The sequence below is a fragment of the Ursus arctos genome, unplaced genomic scaffold, assembly GCF_023065955.2.
Source record: "Ursus arctos isolate Adak ecotype North America unplaced genomic scaffold, UrsArc2.0 scaffold_27, whole genome shotgun sequence".
Classification (NCBI taxonomy): domain Eukaryota; kingdom Metazoa; phylum Chordata; class Mammalia; order Carnivora; family Ursidae; genus Ursus; species Ursus arctos.
Window position 1 is genome coordinate 26,883,557 of NW_026622952.1, and position 20,919 is coordinate 26,904,475.

General features: G+C 49.0%; 1 protein-coding gene across 1 annotated transcript in view; it reads right to left on the minus strand.

Annotated features, from left to right (window-relative positions):
• The window catches only part of DLGAP2 (DLG associated protein 2), a 509,882-nt gene extending 491,933 nt beyond the window's left edge, over window positions 1-17,949 (minus strand). Inside the window, exon 1 of the mRNA XM_026508509.4 lies at window positions 17,814-17,949. Within this exon, the coding sequence (XP_026364294.3) occupies window positions 17,814-17,847 (34 nt within the window). The 5' untranslated portion in view covers window positions 17,848-17,949. The remainder of the gene's footprint in view (window positions 1-17,813) is intronic.
• Window positions 17,950-20,919: the final 2,970 nt, after the last annotated feature.

Sequence of the window (20,919 nt, forward strand, 5' to 3'; positions counted from 1 at the left end):
CCATGCCTCCCGCTGCTGACATGGAACCAGGGAAGACTCGCGACAGGTCCTAATGGGGTAACATCCCCAGTTCTGGAGCAGCGTGGGGAGAACTGGGCTGGCAGGGGCTGGGAGGTGTCTGCAGACCAGTGGCCCTGTCCAGGCCAGGTAACGAGGTCACCAAGGAGCAGAGACAAGAGACAGATTGCAGGCAGAGAGTAGGGGAACAGGCAATGCGGAGGGCCCAGGGGAGAGGGATGGGTGAGGTGGTGGGCATGGTGGCAGAAGGCAGGGGGACAGGAGAGGTTGGGGGCACAGTGACAGAGGAGAGGCAGGGTTTCGAGCTTCAGGGTCTGAAGATGATGGGGCCGTGAAGAGAAGACTTGGGGGGGGGGAGGAGAGTCAGAAGATAGGATGTGACAGTCATGCTGCAAACACACTGTGCCCGGACACTCCCAGGTTGCCAAAGTGACAACGTCCAGGTCTGGGAGCAAAGCTCTGGGCATCTAGACACACGCAAGGCTAGCATTCAGCCTTAGGGTCCAGCTTGTTGAGGTGACAGTAGGAGAAATGAGATCAGATGGACGAGGCCAAGCAGAGAAGACAGAAGAAGAGGAGCCAGAAAGGACACTGAGAAGCACCTCCGTTCTGAATGCACGGAGGAAGAGGGGCTACAAACACAGCACACTGAAGAGTCCATAGCAGGCCAGCTGTGCTGACCTTGGAGCGGGCAGCCGCAGCTGGAGAGGTAGGCTCACTTGAGGAAGAGAAGTGTGTGGGTTCCACGCTCCACGAGTGGAGGAAGGGAGGGAAGGCCAAGTTCGTAGCAGAAGTCAGCAGATTAGAGGAAAGAATCAAGGAGCTCGTGTATGTGAGAGCAGTGCGCTCTTCAGCGGTGGAGAAACAAGGACTGAAATGCAAACATGGAGTCCCTGAAGCTCATGATCCCGAGGACGCACAGGAGAATGGCTACCCAGCAGACAACAGGGCACTTGGTGCTCGACTGGGGGGGGGGGGGGCGTGCAGTCTTTCCACTACTTTCATACTCAAGCTGGTTAACCCACAGGCAATCGCAGCTGGTTAACTAGAGAGTCAAGCTCTTCCTGATTCCAGGGAGTCCTCCGTGGAGTAGAACTGCTGCTTTATTTTACAACCAAATACGATACTTTCACCATATACTAAAATCAGACCAGTAAGATTGAGAAGAGAGGCCTTGCAGCATTAGGATTTTGCATTTTGCCTGGAGCATGCTCCTTTATTAGCCCCCGAGACACATGAGTCACTTTCTATTTTAGGAAAAAACTCATTGTGGTACAAAATAAGACTTTCTTTTTTTTGTTAAGGTACATTCATAGTTCTGATTTCTAACTTCAGAACTCGGGGTAATTGCTGAGTCGTGCACTGACGCTTGTATGAGATTAATGCTCCTAAATTCTCTTTAATGATCTACTTTAGAAATGTGTGCCCCAACAAAGAACTAATAAACATCACATAAATTGTCCTAGCTCAGTCAACCATGAAAATCTGATTCTCAATGATTCGTGATGTCAGTATAATTATGAGGGAAATGGCCATTTCTAAACTCATACTTAAGATATTCATAAGACATTAATAGATTCATACTTTTTAGAACAAATGAGCTCAATTCAAAATATTCAGAGTATAAATTTGGGTAATAAAGTCAAGACAAACTGAAACATTATACAAGAGCTAAAATGACTTCAAAACCCCCTATCATATCTGGTGGTTCCTGAAATGGAGCTCGGCAGAATCAGAAATAGAGGAACTTGCTCTCCCAGCCACGGGCTCTCCAAAGGGGCTGGGCTTGTGCATCTCACAGATGATCTTCACTGAAGGAGGAGCCACGTGGCCACCGCTGGCCTTCACCAAGGGTCGTAGAAAGCATGGGCGAGAGAACACAGCCTCTGCCCTTGTCTGTGTCACCCAAAGTCCCCAATACAACACCCTTGTGGAACATTTCTTTAAAATTTAGCATACTCCCCTCCGAAAGTGACTTCCTTTGAGGAAGAGAGAATGCTAAAATTGACTACATTTCTACTAGTAAACCTGCAGTCAAATCTCATAACTAATCAATTGTGGTTGAGACAGATCTTCTTCTTTTTAAATGAATTTTGATATACAGTTTAACATTTCAAAATAATGTACCATAAGCCCATAACAGAGCCCTTGAAAAATAAGTTTTATTAAAAAAAAAGTCTAAATGAAGACTACTAGGGAAGAGCACCTAATTTTACCCTACCCTCATTTTAAATGGCTCCAGGAGTTGCTAGTTTCAATTCTGCTTTTCCCAAATCAAATTAGTCACCACTGATTCTCTCCCCAAAGTGGCATTTTGTTTCTGCCAGTTTTTTTAATCTAGGTAAAATCTTACAAAAAGGAAAAAGAGCACGTATGTACAGTCCTCTTGCATGATGAATGCCTCTGGTTACCCAGCAGTCCTTAAATAAGCCATTTGAATCTTTTTCTAGGAGACAACCCATGGATGGAGACAGATTGACACAGCTTGGAGCCACCATTGTGCCGAGCCTCACATGTGCCAAATGTTGTTTCTTTGGCAAGTGCGTTCCAGAGGCATGTGCTTCTCCTTCTGAGTGTAATTGCCCATGAGTAGGTTATTAGCTTGCCCCCTAGAGCCACAGTGTCCCTCAATATAGATATAATATTTTCTCCACTAGTATCCCAGACTGCAGCATCCTTTCCTGATTAAAATACTTCAGAGTGTAGGGATAGAGGGCACATTCCTCAATTTCATAAAAACCATCTATGAAAAGCCTACAGCAAATATTCTCAATGGGGAAAAGCTGGAAGCCTTTCCCTTAAGAACAGGAACACAACAAGGATGTCCACTCTTGCCATTATTATTCAACACAGTACTAGAAGTCCTTGCAACAGCAATCAGACGACAAAAAGGTTTATCCAAATCAGCAAAGAAGTCGTCAACCTGTCTCTCTTCACAGATGACATAATACTCTATATGGAAAACCCAAAAGAATCCACCCCCAAACTACTAGAAGTTATAGAGCAATTCAGTAATGTGGCGGGATACAAAATCAATGCTCAGAAATCAGTTCCATTTCTATACATGAGCAATGAGACTGAAGAAAGAGAAATTAGGGAATCCATTCCATTTACAATAGCACCAAAAATCATACGTTATCTCGGAATTAACTTAACCAGAGAGAGGTAAAGGATCTATATTCTAGAAACTACAAATCACTCTTGAAAGACATTGAAGAAGATACAAAAAGATGGAAAAATATTCCATGCTCATGGATCGGAAGAATTAACATAGTTAAAATGTCTATGCTACCCAGAGCAATCTACACTTTTGATGCCGTCCCAATCAAAATACCAATGCTGCTCCCACCCTTAATCAGATCCAGAAATACTATTACCACCTCCTGCAAATAATACTTTTTTAAAATAAAGAGAATGTAGAAGTGTGAAGACCAAAAAGAGTCAAAGAATGGAAAGAAAAAAATAAGCTTAAAAACATTTTTTTTCTATTTTGGCAAAACATCCATGAAATTGTTTTTGAATTATGAACATAATACACTTCAAGTGTGGTTTGCAACCTATTACTTGAGTTCTACCTCCAAAGGATTAAAATAAAAAGCAAACAGGAACATGTTCATGCAAATAGCACACAGCATCCAATGTAGAAGACTCTTGAGGCAGGACGCGTCTCTACCTGCCAGGCATCCTGCCCCTCACACGAGAGAGGAAGTCCCACCATCTTCCACCCTTTTGAAGTTTGTCTTCTGACACAATCTAGAGGTTAGTGGGCATTTTCCTGTCATCCTGATTAGGGCTGGAAAGCTCAGCAACGGCTTTGGAATCCTTTCACTCTTGCAGAGACCAGAACATCTTTGCTCACTATTCTTTTTCTCTCTGACACCGTGGATGACATCCACTTCAGAACATGTGGCTGTGTTTCCAATTTTACAAAGTTCCTAGTGCAGTGGGCAGCCTGCACACAGGAGATATTCAACAAAGCATGAATGAATAGAATGGAACCAGTAATGAAAGAAACACACTATTAGTAATTTTCTCTTGAAATTCTCCTTATTCATCCTATCATGAATCAGAAATTTCATAACAAATAGCAATGGCTAACATGATTACTAAGCTTTTACTATGTGAGAGAACCTGTGAGGAGTACCGATGGATTAACATTAATATTATCTATATCCCTATGAGGTGTATGTTATTGCTATTATTAACATGGTCATTATAATTATTTTAAGAACTAGCAAAAATGAAAAAATGCAGCAGGTTCAAACCTTATTATTCCAATTGTGGGAAAAAAGTGCAACAATGCATTAATGAAAATTTAGATTTTGTTATCATCTCCTGAACAAAGTTTTATTTTAAATTCTAATATAGCAAACATAATACCTAAGTATACAAATTGAAGTCATATAGATATAATTTTATATTGCTAAATTATCAAGATATCCACTGATTTTCCATTTTCAAAAACATTCTAGGCCTAGGTATTTAGAATTTCAGTTAATATATTACTCCCTTAAAGCAATATGTAACACAATATACATCTAGTACTATAAACTGGACAATCCCTCAGAGTGCTGTATAAATGGATGTGACCTAATATAAATTTGCCACTTAGAAGTTATATTTTTTAAACTTGATAATATTAGCATCTGTGATTTGTCTCTGGAACTGAGGGAACTGTGGATCCCAGATGCACGGTGAGCTGAACAAGCACCCACTTCCAGGGGCCTTTATCAAGCCACAAGTATGTGTTCAGCACCAAGGACAGAGCTCAGAGGGTGTGACCTATCTCTTCAGCCTTAACATTTCATAGGAAACAAGGAGTTATTACCTCCTTAGTATTTACCTCACTGTGAGCACGCTGCTCCACAGCTGATGGTGATTTCCCAAGCACGACTAGTCCACCTTCTTAAACATACAAAACTCTAACATGGACATCCACACCTTTGACATCCAGGTGCTGGCCTGCCATACGGAACTGCTCAAGGCCACATGGTAATAAGGTGCAGAAGCTGAATCATGCTCTAGCCACTGTCATGCACTCAAGTCCAAAACCCATTTTCTTAACCAGGCTCTCTCTCCCATAGGCCCCCATTTATCCATTTATAAAATCAGAATAACAATATTACAGTATGAACAATAATAACAATAATGCCAACCCACACTAACACGACTGTCACTTAACCACCTCCCGGAACTTCACAGCACCACACAGCAGTGAATGCCTTCCCCATTGTCTTTCAGCTTCAAATGACTTCTGTCAATTCTGGTATAAAAAGTCCAGCGGAACTTCAGAGTCCAGTCAAAAGCTACTCTTTGTGTGAAATTGTCACTGATCCTTCAGACCCAAATTAAAGTGACTTCATGTCCCATGTTGCACTGTGTTCATACCTTTGTTAGGAACACTTTCTTGATTGCTGTGTATTGCTATTTATGTCTATGACTATCTTCCCAACTGAATTATAACCTCATTGAACATATGAATCATATTTTAATTGTCTTTGTATCTCCATCACCTAGGAGAATTCCAAATTCATGGCTCATAGTCAGTAAATGTTCAAAAAATAAATGCATAACTATTAGAACTTACACCCTTGTTGGGGATTAACTATATGAATAAAATCACAAATAACAGAATACTGTAGCTTATGAAGGCCAAATGAATGTCTAACACACCATCTGTTACTCAGTAGGTGATTGATAACTTCTGCTAACCTGATTTTAGATCTTTTGAAACAGTTTCAATAATGTAGAAGAAATTAAAACATTACTACTTCTTAGATTTATATGTATATGTATCTATATTAAGATAGCACTTGAGAGAATGAAAAAAATAAGTCACAAGCTCAGAAAAAATATTTGTAAAACATGTATCTCATGAAGGACTGGTATCCAAAGAATTCTTAAAACTCAACAAGAAACAAACAACCCAATTCAGAAATGTACAAAAGACCTGAACAGACACCTCACCAAAGAATGCATACAGATGGCAAATAAGCATATGAAAAGATGCCAACATCATACATACAGCTACTTTGGAAGACAGCCTGCAAGAAACTACTTGCAAAGCTAAGCATACTCTTACCACAGGATCCAGCAATTACACTCCTTGGTATTTACCCAAATGAGCTAAAAACTTATGTCCACACAAAAACCTGCACACAAATGTTTATAGCAGCTTTATGTATAATTGCCAAAACCTGGAAACAACCAAGACATCCTTCGGTAGGTGAATGGATAAATAAACTGTGGTCCATCCAGACAATGGATATTATTCAGCACTAAAGAGAAATGAGCTATCAAGCTATGAAAAGACATGGAGGAAATGTAAATGCACTAAGTGAAAGAAGCCAGTCTGAAAAGGCTCTACACTGTGTGATTCCAACTCTATGGTGTTCTAGAAAAGGCAAGCTATGGAGGCAGTAAAAAGATCTATTGGTGGTTGTCCGGGTTGGGGCAGGGAGGGATGACCAGGTGGAGCACACAGGGTTCTTAAGAAAGTGAGACTACTCTGTGTGGCACTGTAATGAACCACACTGTGGATATGTGGGCACAATGTGGATATATGTCTTCATATATTTGTCCAAACCTATGGAATGAGCAACACCAAAAGAGACCCTGATGTAAACTATGGACTTTAGTCAATAATAATGTATCAGTGTCGGTTCATCAATTGTAACAAAATGTACCACACCAATGCAAGATGATAAAATGGGGAAAACGGGGGGAGGGGGGGCGGATAGGTGGAAACCCTGCTCTTTCTGCTCAGTCTTTCTATAAACCTAAAACTACTCTGGAAAATAGTCAATTTTAAAAAACAATGCTAGCTGCTGTTCTTATTATCATTATTAATACTACTCTAGAGAAACAGATGTTCTGCAGTAGGAGAAAATCCCTGGTGAGCCAGTGTGTGGAGGGGGCTGGCAAGGTGGGAACCTAGAATTGTCTCCATTTCAAAGTTCAAGAGAAGGTGCATGGAGGATCACCTGCCCAAGGACCCAGTGGCATTCAAATTCAGCCCCCGGACTGGGGAGCAGTCAAGAAGACGACTACTGGACTCGTGAATGAGTATGTTGTGTGGGGGAGCTGGGGAAACATCCACGGGCCCCCTTTTATTATCTGGGAAGAACTACCCAAGAGGGTGCACTCCGGGCTCCCCTTTTGTGGAAGAGGCAGTTTTGATCTCGTAAATCACATGGAGACAGCTAAGTAGCCACTGTGTGAAGCCAACCTCTCCACAGCAACAGTTGGGCAAATATCTTAAAGGTTCCATGAGACCATTTTTAGAACAAAACTTAGATGTGGAATTCTGGCCGATTTCCCAATAAATGTTGCACAGCAACTGTCAGTTTGAAGACCCTGAATGTGTGTCCTCCTGAGCCTCACATGAGCACGCGAGTCCATGTCATCATCATGGTTACAGATCGGATGAATGGAAGGGTGCCTGAGAGGGAGGAAGTGTGTATCAGATACTGCAAGCCTGGAAAACGGTGGAGCCAAGGGCTGAGCTTGGATCCAGTGACCTTCTGCTGAACGTGTCATATCACAGTGACACTCTGAACCTACAGTGTGATTCGCTCTAACAGCAGAGGCCCAACACCACCACCATCATCACCCAGCACCCAAAAGCCATGGAGGCAACCGCATGACTGCACCCTAAGACCTTACTGAGTGCAATGGGCAGAACTGTGCCCCCCAAATTCACATGGAGTCTTAACCCCCAGCACCTTAGAATGTGACCTTATCTGGAAACAGGTCTTCGAGATATAATGGTTAAGATGAGCTCACACTGCAGTCACGTGAGCCCGCATCCAATCACTGGCATCCTTATAGAAGGGGGAAATTCAGAGGTCCATGCACACAGGGGGAGCAGGGAGTAAAGATGAGGCAGAGGTGGGGCGATGTGCCTACACGCCAGGGATGCCAGCAAACCCCCAGAGGCTGGGAACCAGCCTTCACGGGGTGCTCACCCCACCGCCAACACCTTGATCTTGGCCTTCAAGCCTCCGGGATCCCAGACAAGAGAATTCTGCTGTTGTTGTTCAAGCCCGGGTCTGTGAGGTTTTGGTATGGCCGCCCTGGGAGATGAGCACACGAAGGGTTAAGGCCTCTCACGGTGAAGAGGAGCTATAGTTCCCCAAATCTACAAACTGCTAGGAAGGAGGCAACAAACAAAGTTTCTAACATGCATCAGGAGTGAAAACTGCAGGCCCGGCAACACAAGGAGTACATATGGTCCTTCACTCCCTCCCAGACGGGGAGGGCTTGCTGGCACGCGGCCAGCATGGGCATCGAGCTCCCCCTCCCAGGACGGCCAGACCGCCGCTCTCCCCACAGGGGCCAGAGAGCGTGGGCTCTCCAGTCCACTTGCACATTCTCGAGAGAGCACTTTTGTTAAGCACTCCTTCTCTGTTTTGCTGTTTGTAGGAAGCACTCTGCCTCTTGGAGAGGCATGCTTCAGGTCAGCCCTCAAACCGCACTCTCTCTGGACAACCCGCACACAAATGTGATTCAGAACGCGGCCCCAGACCCTCATCATGGGTACTTTACAAAGGACAGCTGTGCCATAATCGTCAGACACAGAGTGCTGTGGGGTCAGGGACCAGCCTTCCACAGGTGCTCAGGCTCTGCCTCCAAAAAGCTCTTGCAAAATACAAGTGCAGGTAAACTGAAGTGTTCGGTAGCTAACATTGTGCGTAGAGAACATGGACGGGAGCCCGCGAACTCTGCTATGTCTAACGCTGCCCTCTGACTCCGTTTGTGTGCAGAGCTTCCAGTGTTTAAACCACCTTCTGCCCCTCCCCCCACTAGAGATGAGCCAGTAATGGGAGAGGGATGGGCAGGAGACCCTGTGGCTGGGTGGCAGGCGCCACAAAACCCACGGGAACGTGCACTCTGCCCGGCAAGAGGAGTGCGTGGAAACTGCTCCCACGGCCTCCAGCACATCTCAGGCAGCTGCTCCCGGGCCAGCTGCGGCCCCACACACACCAGCTCCACCAGCATCCGGCTTGCGTCTTCCCTCCCACACACACCCAGCCAAGATGGCCCATACTTTAAAAGCAACCTGACTGATAAACAAGGCTGGAAATCCTCCCAACGCTTTGCAGAGCCCACTCATTTGAAAAGGAGTCTCCTGTCTTTGCCATGCCCGCCAGGATGGCCTTCGCAGAAACCAGCCTGTGCTACACCCTGGGTCTTATCCTAAAAGAGTGATGTGGTTTAGGTCTGAGGGCATTGTCAGGGAGAGGCAGAGGAGTGACAGGTGCTCACTGACACAGACAACAAGGATGTGCTTGGCCTCTATGCTCCCTGACGCCCAGCTGCAGGGCAAGGGCTACTGGGGTATCACATGCTGTCAAGTGCAACATACGGGAGCATATGTTTGCCATTCTGGTCCATGCAGGATCCCAGCGACAACTCAACAGTCCACTGGAGGCTGTGGTCCCTTTGTTAAAGGGTGTTGATTTTTCTCGGGTAGCGCTGTACTTAATTAATGTAATCCCAAAGAATAAAGCAGATGACATCTCAAAACTCACCCCACGCCTTAATCATCTGATTACCAGAAAGACATATGCTGGGAACCTCCCTCCTTTCCCAAAAGCAGGACGCCTGCTGCCCATTTCCCACTGGAGTCACCAGCACACCAAATATGCAGCTCTGCAACAGCTGCTCTTTCCAGCAAAGGGAGTCGGGAGCGGATACCCATCCGGGCTTCCTGGTGGTAAGAGGGCCAAGACAGTCGGACACGGGGCCAGGAACCACAGGCCGGTCCTGACCAGTGGGGGGCGAGGGGGTCTCACCCACCTCACTACCACCCCACGTTTCTGAAGCTCAGTAGGCGGATCACAGGCAAACAGTGACCATGCTGTGACCCCAACGATGCCACACTGCACACCGTTTGTGACAATAAATCCTAAATGTGCATCTGGGTGTGTTACGTTTCCCCCTGAAGAGTAAGTGTGTGGAAAACAACCAGAACTGGGTGTGGCAGAAGGAAAAGACATTCCACGTGCAGAGAAGGGAAAGGGTCACGGGAAAAAGCGGTCTTTCTCAGGATTCGTAACGCTGTGCACAGAGCCCACATCTGAGAACTGTGGGAGCCACACTCATCGAGAGAACTGGAGGTCTGTGGTCTCGCCCAGTGTGCCAGCCACATCCTCCACACACCCAGCCCAGGTCCTACCATTTGCTTCACGGAAATAAGACACAAAAGCTGTTTGTGGGGGAGACAGCAAACAAAAAGATCTTCTGGACAATGAGAGAAAGAACTCGTGGTACTAACGTGGGGTCAGGGTGTCACTCTCTTAAATTCTGAGCGTAGGAGCTGGACTTCACTCTTCCCTCAGTCACACATTCATATTCATGTATTTTAACACTGGCACGAGAATATCTTTATCCTAGTAATTTCTATAAACAAAGGTCTCATAACCTCTCTGGTCCTTACAGAGAAATACCTTTTAAAATGAAGCTTTCTTTATTGCACTAGCTACAAAACTATACAATTCCACACAATTCAATAAAGCAAATGATCTGGCTATTTTTTAAAACATCCACTATGGCTTTTAAACATTTCAAAATTTATGGTAACTTTAAAAGGGGAATGTAAGTTGATAGACCCCAAAAGCAGGAGAGAAAAATAATCTCAGATATTTTTCTAAGGTTTCTGTTCAAGAACTGTTTTGGAAGGTTGAAAACCCACCTGGAAACTGGATATTGTCTTACTTAATTCAAAATAATGGCTTTGTGATTGGCTTCAACCGTGGATGTTTTCATCCTCAGGTGAAGTGCCTTCTGTGACAATGACCCCGACGATAGGAGCTCAGAGGGAGAAGAGAAGAGCAGTAAGTAGTGGAACAGGATAAAAAAACCTAAGGTGTCACACCGACACTCCCTGATTAAATTAACCCTGCAACAGCACATTCTCTTAGAAATCATCACAACTCGGCAGAGAATACCTCCCCGACAGCACACCATTTGCGGGCATGCACTCGGCTTCTGCACTTCCCAAGGCCAAGGAGAAGCATGCAGGTTCTCATTTCTAGCACACGCCTCGCACACAGAGTCACCCTATGTGTGTCACATCAGAAGCCATGATTCTCTGCCCTCCATGGAACCTGCTGGCATGGACGGCATGTGTGTTCTGATGCACTTTTAATGAGAATCCCGCTTCTCCAAGATGGTACAAGGGTTTGGATATTTGTTGGATGTGAGACATTACTAGAAGGAGGGCAAGGTCAAGTGACATCACACAACTGCTCAGCACACAGCGGGTGCCCGGCTCGTGGAGGCAGGAGCAAGAGAGGCTGGGGCTGCTCCTGGTGTGGTCCTTGGGGAAGCTCCGCAGGGAGCAAAGCAAACGTCCCAGTCCCATGAGCAGTGTTCATGAGCACTCCAGAGCTCAGCTCTGAAGAACAGTCCTACATTCGAGGACACGCACAGCGATTTCAGTACACCAGGAGGACACGGCGAATTCGCGAGGGATGCTCACAGCAACAGACTTAGCAATTACATGGATGGAGACTGGAGGAACAGCAAGCTGTTTCCTCTAGGGACACCACACCTGCAGGGGTCATCCAGGGAAGGGAGAGGAGGAGAGAGCAGCAGGAAGCATGTGTGTCGCAACCCCCCTCCCATCATGGACTGTTCTTCAGTCAGGACACCTATGCCACCTCCTGGGCTGCAGGACCTGAATGGGACCTGAATGGCAGAGACGGGTGACTTGAGGATCCAGCCCCTGGCCTGTGGGGCTCCCAGCAGCTGCTCCTGTCACCAACACCCACATAGCATGGATGGATGGGTGTCCCACATATCAGCAATGACGTACCTCCCCGCCAGGTCTGCACCGAGGTCCCTGTGCCCATATGCCTGTCGCCTCATTGGCTTTCTGGAACCACATCAGAAGAGCACCCTGTGGGGCACCTGGGTGGCTCAGTTGCCTAAGTATCTGCCTTCGGCTCAGGTCATGATCCCAGCGTCCTGGGATTGAGTCCTGCATTGGGCTCCCTGCTCAGCAAAGAGCCTGCTTTTCTCTCTATCCCCTCCCTACTTGTGTGTACTCTCTTTCTCAAATAAATAAATAAAATCTTTAAAAAAAGAAAAGAAAAGCACCCCGCTTCTTTGAAGAATTCCTTCCTTCTGTGAAGAAGAATTCTCTGAAGAATTCCTTCTGTTGTGCTGCTATATGCATGTATATGGGAAATGAATAAGGAAAACACAGCCACGCCACATACACACGCACGCACACACCTGGAGCCTGTATGCCCCATGCTGTCCTAGCAAGCTGGATGGTATTCACAGATGCGTTGAAGAGAGATGAAATTTACAACTGGAAAAGGTGGGAAGGAAGTGGGATAAGGGAAATGGGAAGTGAGGCATGGTGAGGAGAGAACGGGAAGCCTGTGGCTCTATGTGCGGGAAGAGCATAACGGGGAAGAGTGTCTGGAGAGCTTTTGCCGGTGGGACGTCCGGGAGCAAGTGTTTTGCTGAATCGGACCCTGGGCAACCTGCGCTCAGCCTGAGCGATGCCCTGCAGCCTCCAAGAGCAGCTGCAAGTGGGTCAGAGCAGCCATGGCAGCGCCCCCCCCCCCCCACTTCCAGAGGAAGGGGCGTCACCAGATAAGCCTCCCGTGAAGGTCAAGAGCAGCGGAGCGAGCAGAAGTGGTTATTTGTGTTAGATTTCTTCAGGCTTCGAGCAAAGTAGTGGTTACTTCTCTCACCCGCTAGGAAAAGGTGATGGGTGGACCCAGCTTAATGCTGGGCTGCTACACAAGAAGACAGCTGTGTAATCACACAAAAGCTAAACTGCAGACCACCATCATCACCCTCCCCACCTCTGCTCTGCAGCTGGGCCTCAGAAAGTGGGAAACCCAGGCCACGCATGGCCAGCCCAAGGCGCTCAAGGGAAGGCACTCTGCCTTGCTCTCAGGCCCACAGGAAGGTCATGACCTGAACGACATCCCAACCTTGAGTCCCAGCTGCAAGGCACTGTCTGCTAAAGTGTTCTGATTTTAAAGGCATCCCTTGGAATATCGGACGAATCAGAAAGCGGCGCCCACAGTACCTCTTGGTGCTAGGCCAATGCAGTTCCAACACCGCTGGGTGGGTCCTGGCTCTCGGCAGCGACGGCACATGGGCCACCAATCCTGGCCCGAAGGGAGCTGGTCATTCTCAGATTTATTATATTTACAGTACGTAGTAACCTCCTAAATGTAATGCTCCAAATACGACCTGTCACTACGCACGACAGTGCTGTTTCTAACAAAAGACAGGCCCACAGTAGAGGAACAAAAAATCTATGGGGAGAGGAGACTAGAGCTCCGTGTCTCGCCAACATGTCAAGCCCATCATTCTCTCCAGAAACCAGGGAGTCAAAATCACAAAACGCCCAGGTCCCAGCTCTTACAGGTAGCTGTAGTGGCTGAGAGAATGGACCGTGTTCTTCTCCAGAACCCTCCTTCTCGGAGCCATCATCTTGAAAGACAAGCTCTGGGTGGGAAGAGGGTGCGGACTATGTGTGGGAGGCCAGCACCCTGGGGAGGGGGCTGTGGGCAGCCGTGGCCCAAGCAGGGTCCCCACATGCCCTGCTTTGCTGCCTGTGCCCTCCGCTCACCTGTCTGCCCACGCTCGCCTCCCGCCCTTCCCATGTGGCCAGCACTTCCTCGAGGAGCAGGGGTAAACCAGCACACGGTCCAGAGACAGACTACCGCTTTCTCATCTGCACAATGCACACAGGTGTGTGCAGGGCTCATGTATTAGCCACTGGGGGGAACACAGCACTCATGGCTCCACTGCCCTGACCACAAGAGGCAGCGACACCAAGGAGGGACCCCGTGCAGCAGGTACCTCCCCTGCCAAAGGTTCTCCCTTGTGACAACTGAGGAACAAACCCCAAACTGAGGGGACGGAGCTGGACTCTGCAACCTCGTGCTCAGCCAGCATTCTGTCCCCAGCCCCCATGTCCATCGTGAAAATACTGAGGGGAGGTGTCTGGGCGGCCTGGATCAAGACCTGCAGGTAGGACACCCAGAAGCTCGACGGAGAGGCCCCATCAGAGCCATCCACCCGCTGTGGATGGGACTGATGGTATAGGGCAAGATGTGACAAGCCCACCTTCGTGACCTCACAGGTGCCAGCATGGGGCATGACACGGACGTGGCAGTGCCACGGAGCTCGCGGCCCAGACGCTAGTGCGGACGAGGCAAGGGATAGTTGCACGTTTTACAGGTTACCTGAGAAGAGCAAAGCAGATGTGGCAGGTGGGGTCAGAGCTCACCATGGCCCCATGAGGACCTGTCAGGGACAGTCCGCTTCCTCCGCCCCCTGCTGCTGCAGAGAGCGGCTACCCCAAGTCAGCCGGGCCACAGCCTTCCCAGCCGTGGGCACCCAGCACGCCACACGTGCAGCCTGGAGATAAGGAGGCGCACAGGTGGGGTCCGTGTCCTTCTCCACTCGGTCCTCAATGGGAGCTAACCAACAGATCCGGGCCCTGAGCAACCACGGTGTCACAATCACCACCTGCACACGACACCCCGGGGGAGCCCTCGAGGCGGCTGGGAGACCCCTGCGGAGCCGGCCTGCCCACCCCTCTGGGGTCTCAGGAACGAACTCTGCAAGGCACCACCCTCCACTCTGACTGGCCGGAGGATGGCCAACGATTGGCAAAAGCACAGAATTCTGAAGGGTTCCCCAGGGATGCTCAGAGCCCGCACTCTAGATGCACAGCTCCGCAGAAGTGCTCAGGAACTCGGACGCTAAGACTCTCACTCTCGAACAATCGCAGCCTTGCGTGGAGAGCCAGAATGGAGAGCAACGGATAGGACGACTCTGCAAAGTGCTCATGAGTGTCTGTGAGGCCATCGGATGAAGAGAAGGCAGACACAAACTCTTCCCACGACCCGACGAGCATGCAGGCGCACACGCACCTGCTCCAGGTCATCAGAGAGAAGAGCTCTGCTCCCCTCCCGCCAAATTTAGAAGCAAAATGCGTTGTGCAGTCCGATAAACAACAGTAACAGAAGATTGCTGCCAAAATATGTCACTTCTGATCCCTGTTGAATGCAGAGCCTTCCTGACAAGTCTACGTGGACAAGAAGGCCATTTCACAATAACTTGTCTCTAAATAGAAATGTTGACTCTCTTCCTGATGCTAATCAGATGAAGAATGCTAATTTTACTACCCGTTATTATCTTGAAATAATCATGAATAAGATAATGACCCCATGATCAAATTTCTGGCAACCGCTGTATCTTTGAAAATAACTTACTGACTCAGAGTTTCAGACACAAGCCTTGGTGAATGCTGGGTATGTGCACAGATGCTGGGAGATGAGTAACTTTGTATTTTAAATGCAGAGGGTGAATAAAGGAAGCCCCAATTAGTGTGTGGAGGTGTATTTATTCAGAAATACCCCGTACATGTTGTACACTGGGTCAGAAACGCACGCTGTGTGGAGGTGTCTGGTTTTATCTCAAGACCCACACATCGAGAAAACTGCAAATGCGCAGCACCCTTCAGAACTTCCCTTCCGTGCCTCCCGTGATTTGTGCAAGGCTCCCCCGGGCACTCACCCTACACTGCCCCGCAGGTGGAGTCTCTGCACCAGCCGTGTGTGTGTGTGTGTGTGTGTGTGTGCACGCGCACGCACGTGCGTGGTCATTTTATTCCTCCTAATAAGCGCTGTGCCACTGCAGCACACAGAGGCCAACAGGAGAGAGGAAAGGCTCTTAGAATTGTCTCCATAACTGGCAGAGCTCAGTTTCCGCGTGTGGAACATACCGAGAGTTCCCATTCAGGAAGCATCAACACTATTTTTTTGGAGAACGTCAGTAAAATCCACTAATGTAAAGACTCACTCATTTAAGAAAAAGAAAGCTACCAAATTCGTCCTTTAATAAAAATGATATTGCATGAGAAAACAAAAAAGTGCTTTGACGCTCTCAATGCTGGTTTAATAAGAGGAGCGTGGACCACTAAATCTCATCTGCCAAATGCAGAAGACCCTCACATGGCTCCCGGCTTGACTGGGAAAGAGTCGACGCTGTCACCCTAGAGAACTGTGTGTTCATCTTGCAGTGACATGTTTCCAATCTGAACGCTGCTATACCACTTATTTTCAGGTTATTCACTTTGGCTTTAGCCATAAATAAATTGAAGGAAGTCGTTTAAGAATGTAGTCCTCATTGCTTGCAAACAGTTCTTGGATTTGGTGCTACAGACGGGAGAGAATGAGGCTGGATGGACAGTCACCTGCCATCTGGGCAGGCGTCTGCTCTCCCCCGACTGAGACCTCCCCACACATGTGGGCTCTCTCAGAGAGACCCTGGGGCAGGCCCCACTTCTGGCCGTGTCTGGGGGAGCAGGCCACCCTGCGTATGAAGACCCCACAGAGGGAACGGTGTTAGTGATGAGTGGTCCCTGGGCGAGCACCTGTTGCTAAGAACAGCGTGAGTCACAAAAGCCAGGAAGTCCCACTGACTTGTTCTTTTTCTGAACAAATTAAAGGCTACAAAATATTCCACTGTAACGCTAAGCCTGTCTGTGGAGACGCAGCCGAGCTTTGGAGACAGAATTATGAATGAAACAGTCAATATTCGCCTACATATGGGCAAACCAATAACATCTTGGTGGATATATAGAACACCCACACCTAAGGCATCGTGGTCATTTATAACAGGAACTTTTAAAAGCAGCTACTACCTAAATGGTTGTGTTAATAATAAAATCTCTTTATTGACATTCTTGTTCATTAGAAAGGGGCTAGCCATTACTATTTGGAGGCGTGCACATTTTTGCACAAGGTAAAAAAAAAAAAAAAGCCAGCAAAGCAAGACAAGAAGCATGAAAAGCATCACCCTGAGGAACGGCTCGTGCTCCCCGTTCAATGCACCTCGTCTCTGGCTACAAAGTTCCCTCCTGTAAAGCCCCTGGGGGGGGGGGGTTTCTGAGCTGGAGGCCCCAGGGTCCTCGGGGACCCCCACCAGAACATGTGCCCCACAGCCTCATCGAAAACCTCGGCAATGCCCGTTACCCTGCACCGCTGTCACCCCCAATGGAGCAGAGGACAGCGACTTGCCCGGCACCAAACGCTGGAGTCTCCTGCCTTTGAAGAGGTTTCGGTTTTCATGGCACACAGGGCAGCTGCCTAGCACCTCCGCCAAAAGCTTCTCTTTTTCTTCCAGCCCATTTAATGCAGCTGAGAAGCAGCACTGAATCTCCCTGCACTCGGCATTACAAAGGAAGCCGTCTCCACAGGCTTCTCTCTCTCCCTGGCTTGCATATGAAAACACGGGTTTTAATAACTGCAGGTCCCTGAATTTACTCATTCCCACAGGGATGCTGGAACCAGCAGCCTCCCGGCTGCGTCTTTGCTGTAATCAATGGGAGCGACCAGAATAGTTCCTGCATTACAAACTGCTCTGGTATTCAGTCCGGATTGGAATAATGGTTAACTGAACTCGTGCTTGCAGAATTACAGCGGTGGAGTTGTGGACCGATAGGGGAGACCTGTTCCCCAAATCCTCCATGGCAATTAAGATGCTCCCTGGATGGGAGCGACTCTGTCCCCAGCTGCTGCCACAACATCTACCAAGAGATGAGTACTGGACTTATAAAGGCAGTGCAACCCATGGCTTGGAGGGAGGGCAGCGAAACCCACGGTGCAAAGTACGGAGAGGCAAGCTGCTCCCGGAGGTGAACCGGTCGGGGGCTAATCACCGCTGGCTGTCTACCTGATGCCACCACATCCGTGCAAGCACACACCGAGGCAGGAAAAGTCAGAAATGAGTCATCCTGGACTTACCAAGGCAGGACTCCCACTGCTCTGTTGGCAGCATCCAAATGCAAAGAGCAGGCGGCTTCTCAGCAAACGGAGAGACGTGCGCTTGGAGAAAGGTCCGAATTCGCTGCCACAGAAGGCCAGAGGCGGCAGAGTGTGTGCCCAAGGAGCCAGCCAGTCACAGCCTGGGCTGGCTGGCCACAGAGCTCTGCCAGACAAGTGCACTGCAGCACGGTAGCATAGGATTGCGATGCATGTCCCATATATTCAAGCATAACGGAAAACATGGATCTGGAGTGCACTCCGTGTGGACGTGGGGGCCGCCTGGCATGGAGCAGGAGAGGGAGGCTCTCTCCTCGTAATGGAATTAGTCATGGAGATGGACGCCTTAATTCCGTGCACTGCCGTCCCCCGGGACATCAATTACAGAAAGCAGGTGCCTCCACCTCCTGCTTTTTCAGATAAATGTCTATAATCTCATTTCACAAATGATCCCTATTTAGACAGGAGCCACCTATTGTGATGATATCATTTGCTCTAGTAGCCATAAATGGACAACTTCCTAGGGAGCGTCACTGCTCTGGCGACACGGGTCTTTATAAACGTGAGTGTGCGTGGCGTTCAGAGGCCCGTCCGCCAGGCAGCTTCTACTCCTGATGCAGAGCGCAACCGGCATCTCAAAAGTTACAGCAGGAGAGGCAAGCCCTCCCCCCAAATGGCTCGTATGGCCTCCAAACACCTCCTCCCAGGGGACCGTACCAAGTCCAGCAGGGAGGGGTCGGCATGGGAGGGGGCACACTGGCACCTGTCATGCAACCCCTCCACTTGCCTCTGTGACAGCCCCTGACAGAGAGGAACGGGGCATTTTCTGCTGCAGCAAAGTCTGGGCCTCGTGGCTGGTGCTCTTTAAGGCACTGGGACGGCGTCCTGCCCGGACACGTCTCACCCTCTGAAACTCCAGTTGGAGGCGGGATCACAGCCCCGAGAGGGGGTGTCCAGGGAGGCTGAGATCCCTTCAGGACCCACCAATGGCAACGATGTCCCTAAAGCCGGTTGCCATCCAGCCGAGCAGCTGTCTTTAAAGGAACGTCTGGAATTGCCCCTGAGCAGAGACTATTTATAAACACCTTTGGCTTCGTCATCATGTGTGCCCACGAAGAAAGAGGATGGCAAGAATCCAGTGCAAAGGAAGATGCCCGAAGTGGAGTCTCCACGTGGAGATAGTAAAAGAGGCATCCAGGCAGATTTCATAATAAAACCTTCAGAAAGGCCCCCTGCGCTACTCCAGAGACCCAAACAGGTTACGTGGAGAAGGCAGGGTTTCCATCGCACTGTTCACCGCAAATAAGACTGAGGAGTGAATGAAGACCTCATGTTTACTACATTATACCAGCATGGTACTGCAAAATGTGTCCTGTGGGTCGGCCGTGTACACACTGGGGTATCAGGGGTTTCTGTCCAGTTCCCAAGAAAGGTCTGCAGTGACGGAGATGGGGCGAGCCTGCAGTGAGTTCGCCGGTGTCCCTGGGAGCCATGCTGAGGATCCCAGAACACGGGGGTTCCGTAGGCTGGAATCCACACCCAGTCCATGAGCTCAAGCAGGATTATCCAAGAAGATCAGGACTCTGACTCTCCTTCCCCATACAAGCGAACCCACAGTGAGTAAACCCCATTGGAGTCTGCGTCAGCAACATGTAGGGATACCCCAAGGAGAAGCACTGGGCCTGACCTCAGGGGGCTTATGGAGACTGAGGTCTGGAGTTGGCAGAGCCCTCGCAGACAGGGGCTGCCTGCCACCGCTTACTGATGCGTCAGGGGCCTCACTGTGGGGGCTGTCACCTTCACCAGCAGGTGGGGTGGAGAGTGTCCCAGAATGTGCACCTTGAGATGCAGTCACCGTGTATTTAAATCCACAGTGCACTATGTCCAACGTCAGGCATCCTTATTAGGGAAGAGGCCAGAGACCCCCAGAGAAGAAGGCCAGGTGGCAGCAAAGATGGGGCAGCCATGGAAGGCCATGGAGCGCCATCAGTGCAGGAGCTGGGAAAGCCTGGCCCAGAGCCTCCCCTGGGGCCCACGCTGTGATTCCTGCCTCCAGAGGTGCCAACAATAAATGTCTGTGTTTTATGCCCAAGTCTCAGGGCTCTGTTAGCGTAGCCCCAGAAACCAATGCAATCGCGTATGTCCTGAAGTGTCTCAGCACCTACCCAGGGGTTGGGTCCCTGACCCGGAGCGTGGGTTACGGACGTCCTGGGAGACTCTCCAGGCCCAGACCCAGGTCCCTGAGGTCCTGCTTCCTGGGTCCCGCATCATCCCAGCAGCTCTGTTGGCTGCCGGCTCTGCAGGTATCTTCCCAGCATTTTTCTGGCACCCCGGAGTCTGTAAGCACCTCGAAACCTCCCACTTTTCATACAAGGGACTTATCCTGTTAACAGGAACAGAATCATCATGACCTGTGGTCACCTCACTTAAGTCCACCAAGCCCATGGCCCCCACCAGGCGTTTCACCTTACAAAGGTGGGTCCATGGCTCCCACGCCAGCACAGAGAAGCACATGGCACTTGGGTCTGCCGCCACCCCCCACAACATGTATTTCTGGAGAGCACCTCACATGCCAGGACAGGTGTGGACAAGGAGGGAGCAGACAGGAGCCAGAGGACAAATACTATGGATCTGTGGGCTGCGTGGGCTTACGCACAGACTTTCTACAGGACTCTGTGAATGTGTCTTCTCTTCCATACAACTGTCTTAATGACATTTTCTCTAGCTCACTTTATTGTAAGAAAACAGAACATACAGACAGTATACAAATACGTGTTAATTGACTGTTATCATCCAGGCCTCTGGTCAACAGTGGACTGTGGGTAGTTAATACTGGGAGAGTCAAAGTTATATGTAGATTTTTGAGTGCACAGGGGTTGGTACCCCAACCCGCGCACTGTTCAAGGGTCAGTGGCACAGATACCCCCATGTCATGAAGCCTGCAGATGGACAGAAGGACAGAAGTGGATTAGTAACAGTGCACCCATCATGCAGATCACTCATGTGACCCCCACCACCATGGGGCTGGCACTCCCTGTGTCCCCATGTCACAGAGGAAACAGAGACACAGGAAGCAGGGCGAGAACTG